Here is a 16,931-nt window from a genome sequence, read left to right as displayed (position 1 = left end):
GGAGTTAGGATGTAACAAGTGAAAAACAGGTTCTCTGCCACATTTTCATTAAGGTTCATTAAGGAGGGAGGGAGGGAGCTTCCTATATAAAGTGTGATGCTGCAACCAGAGTTCCCACCTACAGTACGTAATGAACACTTTGTCAAACCTTTAAACTGATTGGATAAACACAGAAGAATGCAGAGCAGAACAAAGTGCAAGCTGCGTTCAGTGCTACATTAGCAAAACACTGTTAGAATTCATCAAGCAGAGGTCTCAAGTAAAAACAGCATTATATTAGATATCAAACCAAAGAGAGAGAGAAACCAGAACAGCAAAAGCGTTGAGTCATCATGCTTGTTTGAGCATTCCTTGCATTCACGTTACATTTCAAGTTGATGATCCTGAAATACACTGAGGCGGCTGCTGTTCTTTAAGTATAAGATGGCAGTGAGTTATCATGTGCTGTTCGTGCTTTTAGTTTCACCATCTGCTGCTGTTCCTTTATGATACAGTTAAAAAAGTCTTACGCAACAAAAGCCTAATTTGAAAGAACTAAATCAAATAAAACCAACTTCCTCTCCTTAACAAGCAGCAGTTTTGAGACATTTTGCAACGAGTCTCCTGACGCCACTTCCAGGAAGTGGACTTAAGTATTTGCCAGGAATACAGTGCTCCAATCATCCTCTGCTCACAAACCTTAATGAGGCAGCTTTTCTGCCGACTACCAGCATGTTCAGATCAAAAGCTGTGGCTGTTAGGCCTCGTCGGTTTGTCTAAGCACCTTACTTTTCACTGCACTGAATGTACAGGTCTTACACTGCCTCTGCCACCGCGGCGGATGTAACCTTGTAGTTTCAGTCCCCCACAGCAGGAAAAGCAAGATTAGGAGACCTTAATGTGTTTTACTGTGATGGGCTGAAGCGGGTGGACAGGGACAACAGTGGGGGAATGACTGGGGGTAAAAACAGCAAAGCATTTACCTTTATCCCTGGGAGTCCAGGCAGCCCTGGAAGTCCTGGCTCTCCCTATACAAGAAGAGTGCGACACATTACAGCCAAGCCAAGCTAAGCTAAGTCAAGCCTCATTTGTAGGCTCTTTGGGGTTCCATTAGCTCTGCACTTTATTTTCTATTTGTGTTTTTTCTGGCTACCATGCTGCTCTAAGTCTAAAAAGCGGCCTGCTGTCCTTAAGTGTATATGTTGAGTGTCATGTGCTCATGGTAAGCACCAGCAGAAGCACCGCACATGCACTTTCATACCAACACATGCAGCGTGATTAGTGCTTGTTATAACACAACCCTTCAAAAAGTGCAATTGAGTTACATCTTTAGGATTTTATTGCTTTGGGCAGGTGTGAATAGCTCTGGTTTCCAGAAGGAAAAACTGTCAGATACTTTGGATTAAAGCTGCAAAAGCTGTTAGAGCTACAAGGTCGTTCCGAGTTTGGCAGAGCATTGAGAGTTGGCCAGTTTCTCTCTTACCAAGGTCAGGTCATTGTCAGGTTGAGAACTCCAGACTCCCATTATATACAAGTTTGTGTAACACCGTCATTTGATTTAAAAAAAATCAGAGGTCAAGTCCCTTGTGAGGCCTCCACAAGACTTTCCAAACACAATTTCTGACTCGGAATAATTTAACGCTCTGCGAAGACCATTGTATTTATGACATATGAAAAGGAATGATTAGCGCTGCACAAAAATGATTAACTGTAATGGCACTCTGGGGACCAGAAACAGGGCTGTAAATTTCCATGGTTGTTAATGAAAGCATTGTAAAACTAATGAATTGAAGTCTCTCTTGTGGACTACTGCAGCACTTTACCAACACTAGCTGAATACCATCCAGTAGTAATATTTAATTGGAACAACAACTCAATCCCAAAATGACCATTATGATGAGAAATATAATGTGTGTGTCACTAAGCATCATAGCTGTAAAATCAGTGGACAAAAACGTGCATTTCCTTTATAGCACAGCATTAAAAGAAGACATTTGCTAAAGCCCTGCTGTCTAAAACCTGTTTGTGCAACCCAAGACAAGAGAAGGAAATTAATGGGATGCAGCACTTGGGATTAAGAAGTGTAATTAAAGGGCCACTGGTGCAGTCTGGTCAGATAGCACCTCTTCTGCATGCATGCGTCATCAGACTTCCACTACCAACAATAAAGAAAATGGTTGGGTGAGAGAGGTCATACCAACAAACACTGCTAAAGCAACAAAACCTTGTCTCGCTGGATTGATGCAAAGCAGTGTAATGGGACAGCTCTCAATAAAATAGTCAAAACATCACCAAGATTTAGTGTATCTAGAGGTGTTAGTAACTTAAACTGGCTCAGAGCAGGTATCAAGCCAAAGAAAATGTAAAATGAGTCAGAGCACTGTGATGTATCAAGGTTCAGGTTTCTGCTCAGTGAGCTCCCCCAGGTCCAGACATCCTTATTACACTTTAAACAGCGGGTTCACTGAATTTTGAATGCTCTTGTCAAAACCTGAGCTATTTTATCCTGCACAGCCTCAAACTTCACCTTTTACATTAAACCTGGTTCAGATGTGTGTATACACAAAATGGAGAGCTGCTGCCTGTCTGGTCAAATACTTTGTCGATACACAAACCGTTATTAACGTGAAACACCACATCTTAGCTCAACTGAGCTGTGGTTAATCTTCATGGTTAAAACTGCACTACCACCATCACTGTATCTATATTCATCTAGTTAGCTGCTACTACCTACCCACTGGGTACCAAGGAGCAATGTGCAGCAAAGTGCAATCCTTACCTTTTGTCCACTTCGTCCAGGCTCTCCGGGTTCACCCTGGAAATCATGTAAAGAGTTATTCTTTTCAAATGCTTCATTTCTGGATTAGGCTGCACCAGCTAATGATAAATCAGTTCTCTGTTCCACTAGCTAGGTCACGTTAGTAAACAGCATTCTGATCTGATTCGTTTACTCTTTTCACTCTGGAGCTGATTCAGTCAGCTAGGTTGACAGTTACACTGGAAATTGAAAATGTTTAGTAACAATCACAGTGTAACAGATTGTGTGATGCAAAGTTTATTTTAGTGACACTGAAAAACCTTTAGACTTAACGTGGCTCTCACCTTGATGCCAGCTGCAGAGGAGCCTGCGTCTCCCTAGGAGAAAGTTAAAATAATAAAAGAAAAACATGTAAATCAAAAAGTGACAGAGGTCATTCAGCTTTGTCTGTAAGGCCACAACAGGAAAGAACATTACTGTGCAATTACACCGAACAATGCAGAACATAATTACAACTACTGCATTTCCTGAGCCGTCTGCACGAAAGACGTCTGCCTTTGTTAAGCAGTGTTCTCAGAAATGCTTTGAGACGACATTTATCGCTACAGAGATGGGAATCGTTTCACTGCTCTTGCACCGTCAGAGCACAGCTGCACACAGGAGCAAATTCACAGCAGTATAGGAGGTAAGAGGCTTGATTGATATACTGCACTAAGACCAATCATTTAAGCCCTTTGTTCATTGCATCTCTTCAGGCAGGGTATTGAACTAGAAGGAGACATTAATCCAACAAATTCATCCAGACATCCAGAGCCCAGGCCCTTTCCTACATGCACTGCATTACTACTGCAGCGTACAGTAAAAACAGACATAAAACACAGGGCCAATAACTGTAATTATGGGCGGTTGGTGGGAATAGGGAGTGTGGAGTAGGAGACTGGGACTTCAGCTCTGGTGTGGTTTCACTACACATACGCCTCACGCTCAGAAGTTGCTTAAGGAATGTTTCTCACCCTCTGCTTTTTATGGGAGTCAATACGATGCAAAGCACGCAAGACTTTTAATTGTGGCCTTTGCAGATAATAAACTGGGTTACCATTTACAGCTGGTCTGTAAGTTTTTATTTATTTTATTGAGGGTAGATCAGAGTTAAATGATTGTAAAACAGGAAACTTTACATAGAGACATTCTGAATTTTTGCATCTTCATTGAATAATTGTTTTAGCTGCCAAAGCTGGTTCCAATCTGCTGTGTGTTGGCAGTGATGTCAGAATATCTCATCGTTACGTCTTAGACAAAACCTAAAATCTCACCTTGTTAAACTTGCAACTGAGCAATGAACTAAATGCGAGTTCAATTCTCTTTCCCATTTAGTATACGGCACAGTTTGCACACCTCTAACCCAAAAGCTACCACGACCGTGTGAGAACCAGCATCAGCTACACAAGCCATTAACACCTCCCTCCACTGGTGCTGAACCAATGACACCAACTGACATTTCCTGTCAAGGCAGATGTAACACCAAGCTCAAGAACCAAGTGACAGTCTTTGCTAGTTTAATCTCTTCCAAATGAACGGGATGGACAGAGTGTTGGAACCAGGAGGTGAGCTGAGGTGTGGCACACAGTGCTGAGACGTTCCATCTGGGCCAATTACCATAGTGAGACTACAGCCTGTGATGTAGCCGCAGAGCAGAGCAGGACAGAGCGCCGTCACCACAGCTCCACAGACCTGTCGCCGTATATTGGCATTCAAAGATAATAGCATGAAGCTCTCGTGATGAATGCTTGGTAAACCAGGCCACTTCTCCAGCTTTTTCCAGCTGGTGAGGTTAAATGTGATAAATTAACGAGTGGAGCGGAGCTGTGACAAATGTAATCATTTAATGCCACCAGTGTCTCAAAACGTGACTCCATATTAAGGCCATTAGCAGAGATGACTACATCCAGAGGGCTCAGCTGAGTATTGGCCTCAGTCACTGAGTTAGAACACACTGTATGAGAGGCAATACAGATTATGACTGGATCCCAGGACGGAAAGGCCCTGCCAACTGTTGAAACACAGCCAATTCACAAGAGCTTGGACCGGATTTTAGGATTCAAACAGCATGCCAACCACTGTGCCACCCCAGCTAGGGCCTGGAACTTCCCAAAACCAATTCAAGAGTTTACTTAGGCTTGATTTCTTTTTTTCTATTTGTGAGGTTCAACAAGAAGAGTCAGTTAATTTCACACCTAGTTAAATACTTAGGTAAAAGGCATCAGGAGTAAATGGTTTAGAGCTAATGCTCTGAAGTGTGGTAATGATTTGATTTTAATGAGGCTGGAGATGGACAAGCGGAGACTGAGGGAGACATTTCTCTTCACAGATGATGGCTCCTGAAAGTAAGCAGGTTATGTAAATGTGTACTATAATGAGAGGTGGAGAAATAAGAGTACATTTATCCAAATACTGCACTTAAGTACGCTTTTAAAATTCTTGTTACTGGCCACTTTATAAACTTTACTCCACCATATTTAGCTGATAGCTGTAATTACTCAGGCTTGTATAGATTGTACAAAATATAAAGTAACCTCAGAAAACAATGCAATATTATAGGTTCAGTATCTTGTTGTTGAGGCCTGATACACCTGCTCTTAGCTGTCAGGTCTGACTAAAATCAACTGTTGAACTAGCACCGTTCTACAAAGCAACTAACTTTATTTACATAGCACATTTCATACACCGTCACAAAGACGAGGCTAAACACGCAGGCTGTCAGCTGATACTGAACTTTAGTGGTGCGAGTTCTTAAAACAGCTATTTAGCTCACTATTAAACAGTGTTAAAAGTGTTTTAGGGTTAAACCAACAACTGCTTTTATTTTCCGGGGACTCCTGTGCCAGGCTATTTCTTGTCCAGTTGCTAGGCAACCAGTAGAGACTCAGGGAAGCTACTGGTCCAGGCCAAAAATAGCTGGGCATATTACCATCTTCAAATTGGAGAATTGTATTTTTGTTGTTGTTTTTATAGAGATGAAACCAAAGAGACATAATGGGGTAGTATTCGAGGTGCCGGTAGGGCGGATTTTGTTTCATTCAACCTAGTCAGCTGCTTTCCCATGTAAAGTTATTTCACTAAGCTAACTGACTGCAGCAACATATTTAATGTCCATCCACAGTAGCATCCATCTTCTAATCAACTCTCAGAAAGAACATGGGGAACACTTTCCAATAGCGTACACTTATTTCAGGGGTGGGGGGGTCACAGAGTTTAAGTAATGATAACCATGAAGTAATGAGGGACTAGTAGTGACCACGCAGTATTGGGGGTACAGAAGCAAAGACTAATGATCTCTAGTAACTCATCATCATCATCTGCTATGCAGTTCTTGATTGAGACCTATTCAGTTCCGCAGCATGTTTTTGTGCACTGCATTGGAACATGTTACCATTAAATAAATAATCCTGTTCATCAAAATGTCAAACTAGTCCTTTTAAACTGTCTTGCAATTAATTATATACTATACAACAAACTGACAGAATGGACTATGTGAGCAGGAAAATGACAGACCAATAAAAATCGACTTATGTTTGATACTTTGGTACAATTCACTGATATACAGACGTACTTTAATATAAAACCTTGACTTTAGGTCTTTTACTAGTGCTAAAGTACACTGTGGAACTGTAAGTAAAGGATTTGAGTACTTCATCTAGGATGTGTGCTTTTAAAGCTCCTAACAGAGAGCAGATCTGTGCCGTCATCTCGCCTACTTCACACCCCACAGATCCCCCCCCACCGTCAAAACAATCTCCCATTACATCACGCAAACTCCGACAGGTCTGACTGCTTGCACCGCCATCTGTCTCTCCCTGCAGCGCTCTCTGGGGTCTCTCTGCTCACCATACAGAAGCTTTCACTGCCTGACCCCTCTCTCTCTCTGTGTCACCACATTCCCCCTGCAGTGCGTGCTGAATAGTGTTAACCAGGAGTGGAACAAGTACTCCGATTGTTCACTTGAGTAAAAGTAGAAAACAAACCAAAGTGTAAAAATACTCTATTATAAAATGATATTTACTGATGTGTTACTGTGTACATCACATCTCATGTTGCAGCTGGTAAAGGCAGAGGTCATTTTAATTACCTTATGTGTATATATTTTGAATTACTGCTGGTGACAGCTTGTGAATTTTACACCAACAGCCAATAAAGACAATTTTCCTTCTGAAATAAAAATACTCATATAAAGTAAACATACCTCTAAATTGTACTTAAGTAAATGTATTTAGTTACTTTCAACCTCTGGTGTTAACTTTTTGGAGGCTGGAGTTTGTGCTGCTGGTGAATAGAGGTGTTTATTTAACCTCATTCATATAAAAGGGTGGACAAAACTATAGAAACGTGTTAAAATAACAGAACAATTCAACAATAGTTTTACTTTGGTGTACCTGATAAACTGACAACTGAGTGTGTGTCTGTGTGTGTGTGTGCATTTTCCTCGCTTGAACTGAAAAACCAATCAATCCTTAGTGTGCACAACATATGTTAAACTCATCTGGGTGTAGGTTTTGATTGGACAATTATTTCTGCCATATGCTGCGCACTATGCTAGAAACACTCGCTCTCACATTCTGTCATTGTCAGTCTGACAAGATGGGCGCCCATCTTTTAATAACAAAATCTTTCCAGCTCTTGAATCTACCTTATGTCTCCTTTTATTAGACAACACAGGAGTATGCTCTTGAAGAATGACAAGCAGGTGAATGGCTACAGAAGTCTGAATTCCTATGATACTCAATTCCACTTTTTCTTTTTCAGTCCTGTAGCAAAAATCCATCATATTTCCTCCTTTTACTGCACTAAGGTGGACCAGATCAAAGCTGTGCTCGAGTTTTATCACCCTCCACTTTCCTTTTTGTTCACTAATTTTACACAGATGATACCCTGCATCTGTTTCCCTCGAATGGCGTCTTTCTTGGCAGCCCTGCTCGGCGGTCTTTTAAAAACCAGAGGACACATCGAGTGAGAAGTTATCAAAGTTGTTCTCTGCTGTGGAACAATAAATTGGCAGTGATGTTTCGAGTACGCTGCTGGTCTATCAGTTACATTTTGTTTTTATACCTACCACAGGATTCCTAGCAAACAGAAGCGTCTCCAGTGTTTTGTGCCTGCTGTCTATTCTCAGCAGCTGTGTTACCCTTTTTAATCTTTTTAAACAACTTTGGGAACCGTTTGTTTTCCCAGAGGTGTGAGAAGCTGAATCTAAATTTTCAATCCATTTTATCCAATCCATTATTGTTTTTGGAAATGATTGACAACAAGCATGAAGGTAAAGAGGCACAGATTTTGTCATGGTCACCCAGTGCACGTAGAAAAGTATCTCAATCGAAACAGTACCAAAAGTACTTATTATGCAGAATGGCGCATATTGATGCACATTTGTGTTCATCCCTTTAATGTTGCAGCTGGTAAAGGTGGATCTGACGTTCAACTTGTATTGTCGTGCTGGGTAGCTGGTGAATTTCCCACCAGGGATCAATAAGGTCATGATTCTACTGCGTTTAGTTTTATTGTTCTAGTTCTAAAAAGGAACTAAAGTTATCAAATGCATGTAGTGCAGTAAGAAGTACAAGATTTGTTTGTGAAATGTAGAGAAGTCCAAGTATAAAAGTAACATAACATAAAAATACAGATACCTCAAAATGGCACTCAATTACTTCCCACCTCTGCAGCCTGACTACAGCTGACGGCACCTGACCTCGCTACTTCTGGTGCTCTCCACACGTCTCTGCTCACATGGCTAACATTAACTTTATGTTTCTGGACCACAGCCAGACTGTCTGCCGTTCCTCTGTGCAGGTTCCAAGGCATAAACAAAGACAATGACAGGTAACGTGGACTCTACATACCTTCTCTCCCATATCACCTTTCGGTCCTTCTTCACCCATATCGCCCTGTGATGAAGTAAGAGAAAGAAAAATGTTAAGTCTTTTGACTGGAGGGATGTGTCAATGCTGAAACATCTGAGAGTCTAATATCTAAAGGAAAAGACCTTAAATATGATTGCCAGACTGAACAACAGTAACACAGTAGGATGTTCTTCTTTCGGGGATTGACTGTAAAACAGCCCAATGGAAAAAGCCAAGAACACTTCAGCAGAGATGAAGTGCCGTTACTGTACATGTTAACTTCAATAACTTAGTCATCACACTTGGTTCAAATAGGACTGGATTCAGGTGATGCAATATGCTGTTTGGCTGATTGTGGAGGCCAAAAACCTCTGGCACCCACCTTGAAAAAAAACATTACTTCTAAATTCTGTCTTTGCTGCGTTTAACAGATTGAACATCAGTGCTGTTTTTAACCATGGCAGCAGCAGCAAGTTGGTCCAGACCAAAGAAATTTGAAAGGAAATGTGACCAAATGCCTGCAAAACTGTCAGTCCCATCAGCCTCAGCTGTACTTTGAGTTTAGCGCTAATTAGCCAATGTTAGCATTTATCTGCTTGCATTAATGTCACATGTTGCACTGCTATAAATTCACCTGGAAAGCTCCTAATGTGAAGGTGACTGGCAAAGCCAAAGTTTTAAAATTAACTTCAGGAGCCTCGAGAAATTTAGAATATGGCAATAGGCTCCATGCATCTTAAACAGGCGGATTTATCTTATAGATTATCTGATAGTGTTTTCTTTAGTTTGCCTGCTGGCTCTTTGGTGAGTCACCAAAGCCCAGTCCAACAGTTTATATTAACATATCTGGCTCCACTCAAAATAAAATCCACTTTGGACTTCGTTTCAGCACCATTGTTGTTAGGGAACAGATCATTTCACTACTGACAAATCCACATGATTTTATATTAAGTAAACGGTAATCTAATCAATTGTACTGGAAATCAAACAATGAAAACCAGCTACAAAGATTTGAAACCAAAGGCCGTGTCCTCGTGAAGAACGTTCAAAAGAAAGTTCAAGAAAATGAGATTACTGAGCTCCGCTGGGCTGCACGCTCAAATTCAACTATTTGCCAGGAGAGACGCTGGTGTTTATTTTGCCATGTTTGAATCTGTTAAAACTATTAGTTTAAAAAGCGTTTTCCTGAATTTACCCACTTAATTAGTGAATAAAGTCAAAAACTACCTGCCTCATAGTAACTTCTCATAGTACTTTAGAGCAATGATCCCCATACAGGGGGTCAGGACCCAACAAGGGGTCAAAGAATAAATCTGACAGATCAAGAAGAAACGTTCCTTCTTCCTTATTGTGAAATACTATAGTTTCTAAGAACTGATGAACATCGTGTCTGACAGTGACTCAAATGCAGCCTATCATAAGGCAGAGGGGTCATGCTGCATAAGACAAATGTTGACATCTGCTTTAGAGTGAAGACTGAAGGAGAACAAACAGCAGAGCAGCAAAGCTTCAACAGCCTTGTCAGACCATGGACTGAGTTAAACTATCAACCTTCATAATCTCCCAGAGGCAGTTTCTATAACTGGATGCTGAGCCATGATTTGCATCCAGTGAATTCACCACAGGACACCTGTGATGGTGTGGTTGCTAGGAGACAGTGACCACACGGCAACATTATGACAGCGAACCAGGTGTGTTAATGATGGGGAATATTTCTCCGATTGGAGGGAAACCTCAGAACAAGTTTTGTGGTCTTAATCATGACCTCCCTTCCCCAGCCTGCCTCACTCTTGACTCAGTGTTCACACCTCCCCCTCCTCCAACAAAGGGGAATATGGGCACCATTACAATTAGGGAATGGAGAGAATAAGTGCGGCTATTGTGTGGGCTCCTTTTTTTTTAGCTGGAGAAATTGGGTTCAGTTTTGTGACTCACCGAATCACTGAGTGGCAAATCTCAGAAGGGAGGCACTTTGAAAAAACACGCTGTAGTCATGTGGAGCAAAGGCAGAGCTGTCGTTATTTCATCGTGACAGCTGTTCTAACACATGGTGAGATACCGGGACCCATGTTTGCCATGTTTGGTGATCTGAAACATCTTACCTTTTCACCTCGCTCTCCCATTTCACCCTGTTGAGAAAGAAAGCAGCACATTAGAGACAGAAAAGCTCAGGGGGATCAGATGAGGAGTTATTGCAGCCACACTAAGGGTCAGATGGTATCTAGGGTTAAAATCACGTTGGATTATGGAAGTTCTCTTGCATTATTGGCAGATTTTTACCCAGACAGACCATAGTGTCAGATTTTAAAGGGCTATTTAAACTTGCACTCGTCATCGCACCAAGTGATGAACTCTAACTCTACCAATAGTACACCACAAGAATTAAATCCTATATGTAGGTACCACTATCACATTTAATTACAAACATTTGGTATGAGGGTGACTGACATACTGGCAAATACTGTATCATGCAGAACATGATATTCAATAAAGACGTATGTTTTTCAAATAAGAATGGTAAACGGTAGTTTAAAAAAGCAAATTGTGGCCAAAACTAAGATTTCTTATGTTTTTCAAATAAGAATGGTAAACGGCAGTTTAAAAAAAGCAAATTGTGGCCAAAAGTAAGATTTCTCTAATGGAAAAGGATGAAAAATCAAAACACAAGTGTGATGGCCATTTATTTGCAAAAATAAGAGCACAAAGTGTGCACCAGACCTTGGCTCCGGGGATACCGTCCAATCCTGGGATGCCAACATCCCCCTATGGGCAGCATAACATACACACAGTGGCGGTATTGAACTCTGATTTCAGGTCAGAAAATACAAAAGTCTGGAGACAGAGATGACCTGTAACCTTCAGAGGTTATGTCTGTGTCGTTGGTGCACAGCTGGTGTTAGCTGATAGAACAGATGGAACAAACTCTTCACTTGTACAGTGCAGCTATGACTGAATCAATTCCAAAAGAGTATAAAATATTAGAACAAATAAATCTGAAATTAGAAAGGATAAGCAGGCTGATTAAAAGCTTAATTGCGTCTGGCTTGGTTCTGAACAGTCCATCTGACGAATGCCAGTTTGCTGTTAGTGCGAGCTGGACTCCCTGTTCTCTGTGGCTCTCACAGAGAAACCAGCCTCGGCCCATCTGTTGCCAAAAACAATTAACCTTCTGACATTTGCAAACCTACCACATCATTAGGCTTTCAGAGATGGAGCAGCGATTCCTCATCCCAGACAGACAGCTTTAACCAGATCAGTAATGAAGCCAGGGTGGAAACTCTTATTTAAAATACAGGGAAACTCACTGCTCAGGACTGAATAGATAATGATGAAAACCGGGTTACTCTACACATTCTCTGCCCTTCTTTCTCCATTTTTACCAAGAGACTGATGGTTCATGGAACACTGTATCAGAGTATTCTCCATGTATAAGGCCTATGCTCCCTGGTACTACACTAGCAGTGAAACTCTTCATATATGCTGGAATCATGTGTCTTCTATCAGCTCACATGTGGGAGTCATTGACGTGATAATGATGCTATATTGCCATAATGATGGTGAAGTCTGATTAGAAAACGCCTTGACTGGGGCTGGAAAGGTTTGCATCAAGTGATCCTTCCCTTCCAGTGGATATCTATGTCAGATCGATACGATGTCTGTCAGTCAACCTGCTGCTGGCTGAGCAGCTTTAAAGGACACATTATGCAGAATTCACTTCCAGCATCTTCCGACATTCACATGGGTCTCCGATGTAGAGACACAGTCCCTGCCTGCTTTGCTTTGGTTTTTCGTAAAAACCCTGCTCAAGCACGCTGTTCTGGATTTGTCTGTTTATGACGTCATAAAAAATGATGCGGCAGTTCATTTCATAGACCCTCCTCCCGCTTGGAGCCGTTTTGGTGTTGCCAGACTGCCAGTGCGATTTTCTTACTAGAACAGCAGACAAACAGCAACATAGCTCGAAGGAAAGCAGGGATGCTGCTCGAGTGTTGCAAAAACAAACAAGTTTCTACCTTCTTCCATCCTCAGAGCCAAGGAAGACGGTGGATATCGTTCATTTATTGTGAAAATGTTCCTGACGATATCCCTAAAACATTGTATGTTACTTTCTATCACTAATCATTTCATGTGGGAGTGCTTTCTTAACGAAGGTAACACAGGGCTGTGAGTGTGAGTTAGACCCCTGAGCGATCCCAGTTATTATGATGAAATATATGGTAAAAACGTAGCTAATGGTGACTAACGATATTAGTAGAGCTAACGATAAAGACTGGAGCTGGTAGGCGGTTCCTGTTCAGCGCTGTGGATGCTGACCAATCAGAGCAGACTGGGCTTTTAGGGAGGGGGGCCAGGAGCTAAATCAGTGTGTTCACACAGAGCAGAGAACAGAGTCCAGCGCTAGTGGTGCTCTGAGGAAACTAAAAATCTTCTAGTAAAACATTTAAATAATATAAAGCTAAAAATTAGTATAATCTCTTGACCTCTACCTGCTTCAAACTTTCTGCATGAACGGCACATACCGTAACAGACTGTTTAATAACTGCAGTGCACAGGACTCGAGTTCTACTTCATGGATGCTGGAAATTCCTGCTCCTTACTCAAGTACAGAATTAGACCTTCAGTGTTCACTGATTCCAGAATCAAACGTCTTTACTCTGGTTGCTGTTACATCCCAATTTGCCTCCAGGCTCATTTCTTTGTAAACCTCTCCTTGATATTAGAAAGAGGCCACCAGTGAAAACATCTCCCCTTTCATTCTTGACACTAATGCCATCATTTGTTCTGGAACAGTGGAACACCTGCACTGTGTCTTCTTTATTTGGTCTGACGATGAAATGCACAAGTGAGCAGATCCACAGCTTGAAATAGTATTCTGTGGTTAAGACTTGAAGATGCAGGCCAGAAGAGTTCCCTTAAATACTGGTTTGAGGCTGTCAGAATGTGGGAGAGAACTTTTCAGCAACACATGAACAAAAACACTGCACAACTAGTAAGAAGTGTAAAGATTTGGTCCACAAACATCAACTTTGCTGTTTGTATGAGCTCACCTTCAGCCCATCAGCACCTGCGACGCCAGGAGGCCCGAGAGAACCCTGGGAAATAAACACAAATGCCTTTAGCCGTCGCATTAAATGATCACAGTCTATTTAGCTCTCAGAGAAACTGCACATTGGGGAGTTAACAGCTATCAAAAATTAAAACTGTGCATTTTCTACCTTCTCAAAAAAAGAATCCTATACAAAATCTACTCACAAACAAAACTACAGTTCAATTAAAGGTCAACAACACACCAGATGTGGGATAACTGTGGGATTTAACAGCCTACAGAAGGGCTCCTGTGCTGATCTTACCAAACCAGACCAGAATAAATACTGCATGCTATATTTTAAGATCTGATAAGTTATAGATGATAGAGGCAGAGGACAAGACTGGGAGGTGAGAATAAGTTCAGCCATAAAGTGAGAGAAAGTTTTAAAAAGGGCTTTATATACACTGTAGCTCTCATGTTTGCATATACTGGTTTAAGTCATATAAAGATGATTAAGAACAAAGAACCCCCATTTTCTTGCCTGGTGGTTTGCTTATGTTGGCTGTTTGTGCTCCGTCCTAATAAGTGATTTACTGTTACCATATTTATAGATGCATCAGAAGTAAAACAAAGGCACAGACATGAATGAAAAACTGATTGTCTTTTCTCTCTTAAATATGGACAATAACAAATATGAAGAGTGGGTCGCATTAGGCTGGGAGAGGTTATAAAATATGTTTGTCCAAATTAGATCATTTCACATATCTGATTCATCTGATTTTATATAATGACCCTTAATCAATCACTGAGGTGATGAAACTTGATTAAGTGGTGCTGTGGCCACTTTGCCCAGGGGCCTGGCTTGTGAGTCATTAACACGGCGGTGTGTCATTGTCGACCCCTCCACACACACACACACACACACACCCCTCCTACGTCCACAGGAGGCCCTGCCGACAGATGACAGCACAGACAGGAAGTGTCTGATTGGGTTACACTGAGCAAACACAGGCAGCTACCTGAAGGCTGAATATGGCTTACATCTGTTCCTCACATCAGCGCTGCAGGAACTCGCAGCTCCAAGTTCTCTGTTCTCCGTCTCCTCTGTCACCTTTTTTCTCTTCCTGCTTGTGGAGTTTGAGGTTTTAAGTCTTCTCTTCACATGCCCTAAACCTGCCACCATCACTAACCTCCAGGTAAACATCCTTTTCTGCAACTTGTGTACAGTTACTATCAAATCCAAAACATTATTCTACTGCTAAAGAAATTTCCTTGTGGTTTAGTTTAGAGTTACGATAAAGGAGAAACTAAGAATTATAACAGGTGGAAAAGTTAGAAGTCAATGGATTTTTTTTTACTCACCTTTGTCCCTGGTGGCCCTTCAGGCCCCTGTAAATAAGAGACAGAGAGTTAGAACAAAAGTCCACATCTCATAAGGTAATATGAATTCCCAAGCCAACAGGGTCACTGCAGAGAGACTAGCAAGGCTCTGGGGATTTCATACAGGGCACACAAGCCCTTCAGGCTGAACAGAACCACAATCAATCCCTTGTTTTATTCTTCAGTGCAGAATGAAAATCAGCTCACTCTGTCTTCTTTTCATTGAGCTGCGCCAAAAACATGAACCTAATGAGACCAAGGGTAACAAAATTTTTTATAGTTTTATCTTGTATGTTGATCTTTCTTTATTCGTTTCAGCAACTGTCAAAACTTTCGTTTGGCTGTTATGACTGCATTTTAAGTGTACAAATGGGCCAAGAGTTGCAAAGACTTAATAAAAGTTAGTAGAAAAGGGCACCACATCTCTAAGTGGGATTTAACTCTGTGATGGACGTGTTCCAGTTTGAACCTGCTGTTAGATTACCACTGAGAAACTGGAGGCCATGCTGGATCTTCAGCCTCCTCCACCAAAACCTGCCTAAAAACAACAAGACTGCTTTGTGAATAAATTGAGATACTAAGCAGAAAGTTGCTTCCTTCTCCAGTGGTTAGAAAACAGTCATCACCACCTTTATGCTTGGTGGTCACGACACCTGATGCTGGCCAACAATCTTCTCACCATCGGCTGAGGATCTACAGTAAACGGTGCCATTTGGCTCATCACGTGCAGCTGGGACAAGGCCATGCAGACCTTATGCCCCCCACAAGTGCTCTACAACAGCAGCTTTCCTAGCATTATTCATGTTGAAGCAGTATAATTGGCAAAGCTAAAGATTTGGTCCCCTGATGAGTGTAGAAGAATTGTTTGCCTGTATTAAAAAGTGAAGACATTCAAGTTGAAAGATTTGACTGGAAATGCAAATTCTTGTGAAGGAGAAGTGGCGCCAAGTTCTGCCTTGTGGCCAAAGCACCACTGGATGCTTGGCTTTGCTAACAGGACCACTGTAATGACCAAATATCTGAGAATAAACACTTTGCTCCGTCTCTCCAGGTCTTGTTTAGTTTCTGTTGATGAAATGAGGCCATCACTTAGTAACTGAAGCTCAAATCCTGCCCATTCTTTACTTCCATTTTTACAAAATTAGCCTGTAGCAGCAATTTCTAACATTCACAGAAATGGCCCTCACAGTTGCAGCTCATTTATGCTGCATTCCTTCTGCACTTATAATAAAAAGCTCAATGAATAACTTTCATTATACCAGCCAGAGAAGGTTTCCTCACACTTGTCTTTAAAAGCCTTTGTTAGTTTTCCTCAGTAGGGTTTGGTAAACATCTTTATCATCCACTAGGTATGTGAGAGCATGCGCCACTTGTCTGATCGCTAATTAGCTTGGCTACATCAGAGACCACAGGATCTACTGGTTGAAAGGGAGACTTTTTCACTAAGTCAAAAGCTCTTGAGGAAGTCTCGGCCCTGCTTCTTTTGTCCTTGCTTTGGGCCCCGACATTAATAGAAAATTAAAACTGAGAATATCTTCATTGAAAGGATAATCATTTCAGCTAGAAGTAGTCATGATAGCACACGCTCAGCATATGGCACCTTAGCTGCCTCATTTAACATTCATAAAGGGAACTCACGAATGTGCAACATCAACAGGACGCCTATTAAAGTCGAGCATTCGAGCACAAACAAAGCGCTGAATGTCTGGTGCTTTCATTCATCATTCAGAAATGACAAACAATGAGGCAATTGCCAGGCCAATCCCCCACATTCACTCTGCAGTCGAATCCTCAGCCACTTGAGCTTCCAGTGTATGCAGCTCTTGCTCAGCAATTACAGGAAAATGTCTGAGCTGATCAAAGCAGAGAAAGGCTTCATGTCTTGGAGGGGGCA

General features: G+C 41.6%; 1 protein-coding gene across 11 annotated transcripts in view; it reads right to left on the bottom strand.

Annotated features, from left to right (window-relative positions):
• col25a1 (collagen type XXV alpha 1 chain) overlaps positions 1–16,931 on the bottom strand; it is a 132,962-nt gene that overhangs the window by 17,422 nt on the left and 98,609 nt on the right. For 9 of the 11 annotated variants that reach the window (XM_020624376.1, XM_020624373.1, XM_020624372.1 and 6 more), the window contains 8 exons: positions 15,020–15,046; positions 13,677–13,721; positions 11,347–11,391; positions 10,731–10,757; positions 8,629–8,673; positions 3,082–3,114; positions 2,759–2,794; positions 963–1,007 (listed from right to left, as the gene is read on the bottom strand). In XM_020624376.1, the coding sequence (XP_020480032.1) occupies positions 963–1,007; positions 2,759–2,794; positions 3,082–3,114; positions 8,629–8,673; positions 10,731–10,757; positions 11,347–11,391; positions 13,677–13,721; positions 15,020–15,046 (303 nt within the window). The remainder of the gene's footprint in view (positions 1–962; positions 1,008–2,758; positions 2,795–3,081; positions 3,115–8,628; positions 8,674–10,730; positions 10,758–11,346; positions 11,392–13,676; positions 13,722–15,019; positions 15,047–16,931) is intronic. The other 2 variants (XM_020624378.1, XM_020624377.1) reach the window with 2 other exon arrangements.

Source organism: Monopterus albus, unplaced genomic scaffold, assembly GCF_001952655.1.
Source record: "Monopterus albus unplaced genomic scaffold, M_albus_1.0 scaffold326.1, whole genome shotgun sequence".
Taxonomy (NCBI): domain Eukaryota; kingdom Metazoa; phylum Chordata; class Actinopteri; order Synbranchiformes; family Synbranchidae; genus Monopterus; species Monopterus albus.
This window is presented reverse-complemented; position numbering and strand designations above follow the sequence as displayed.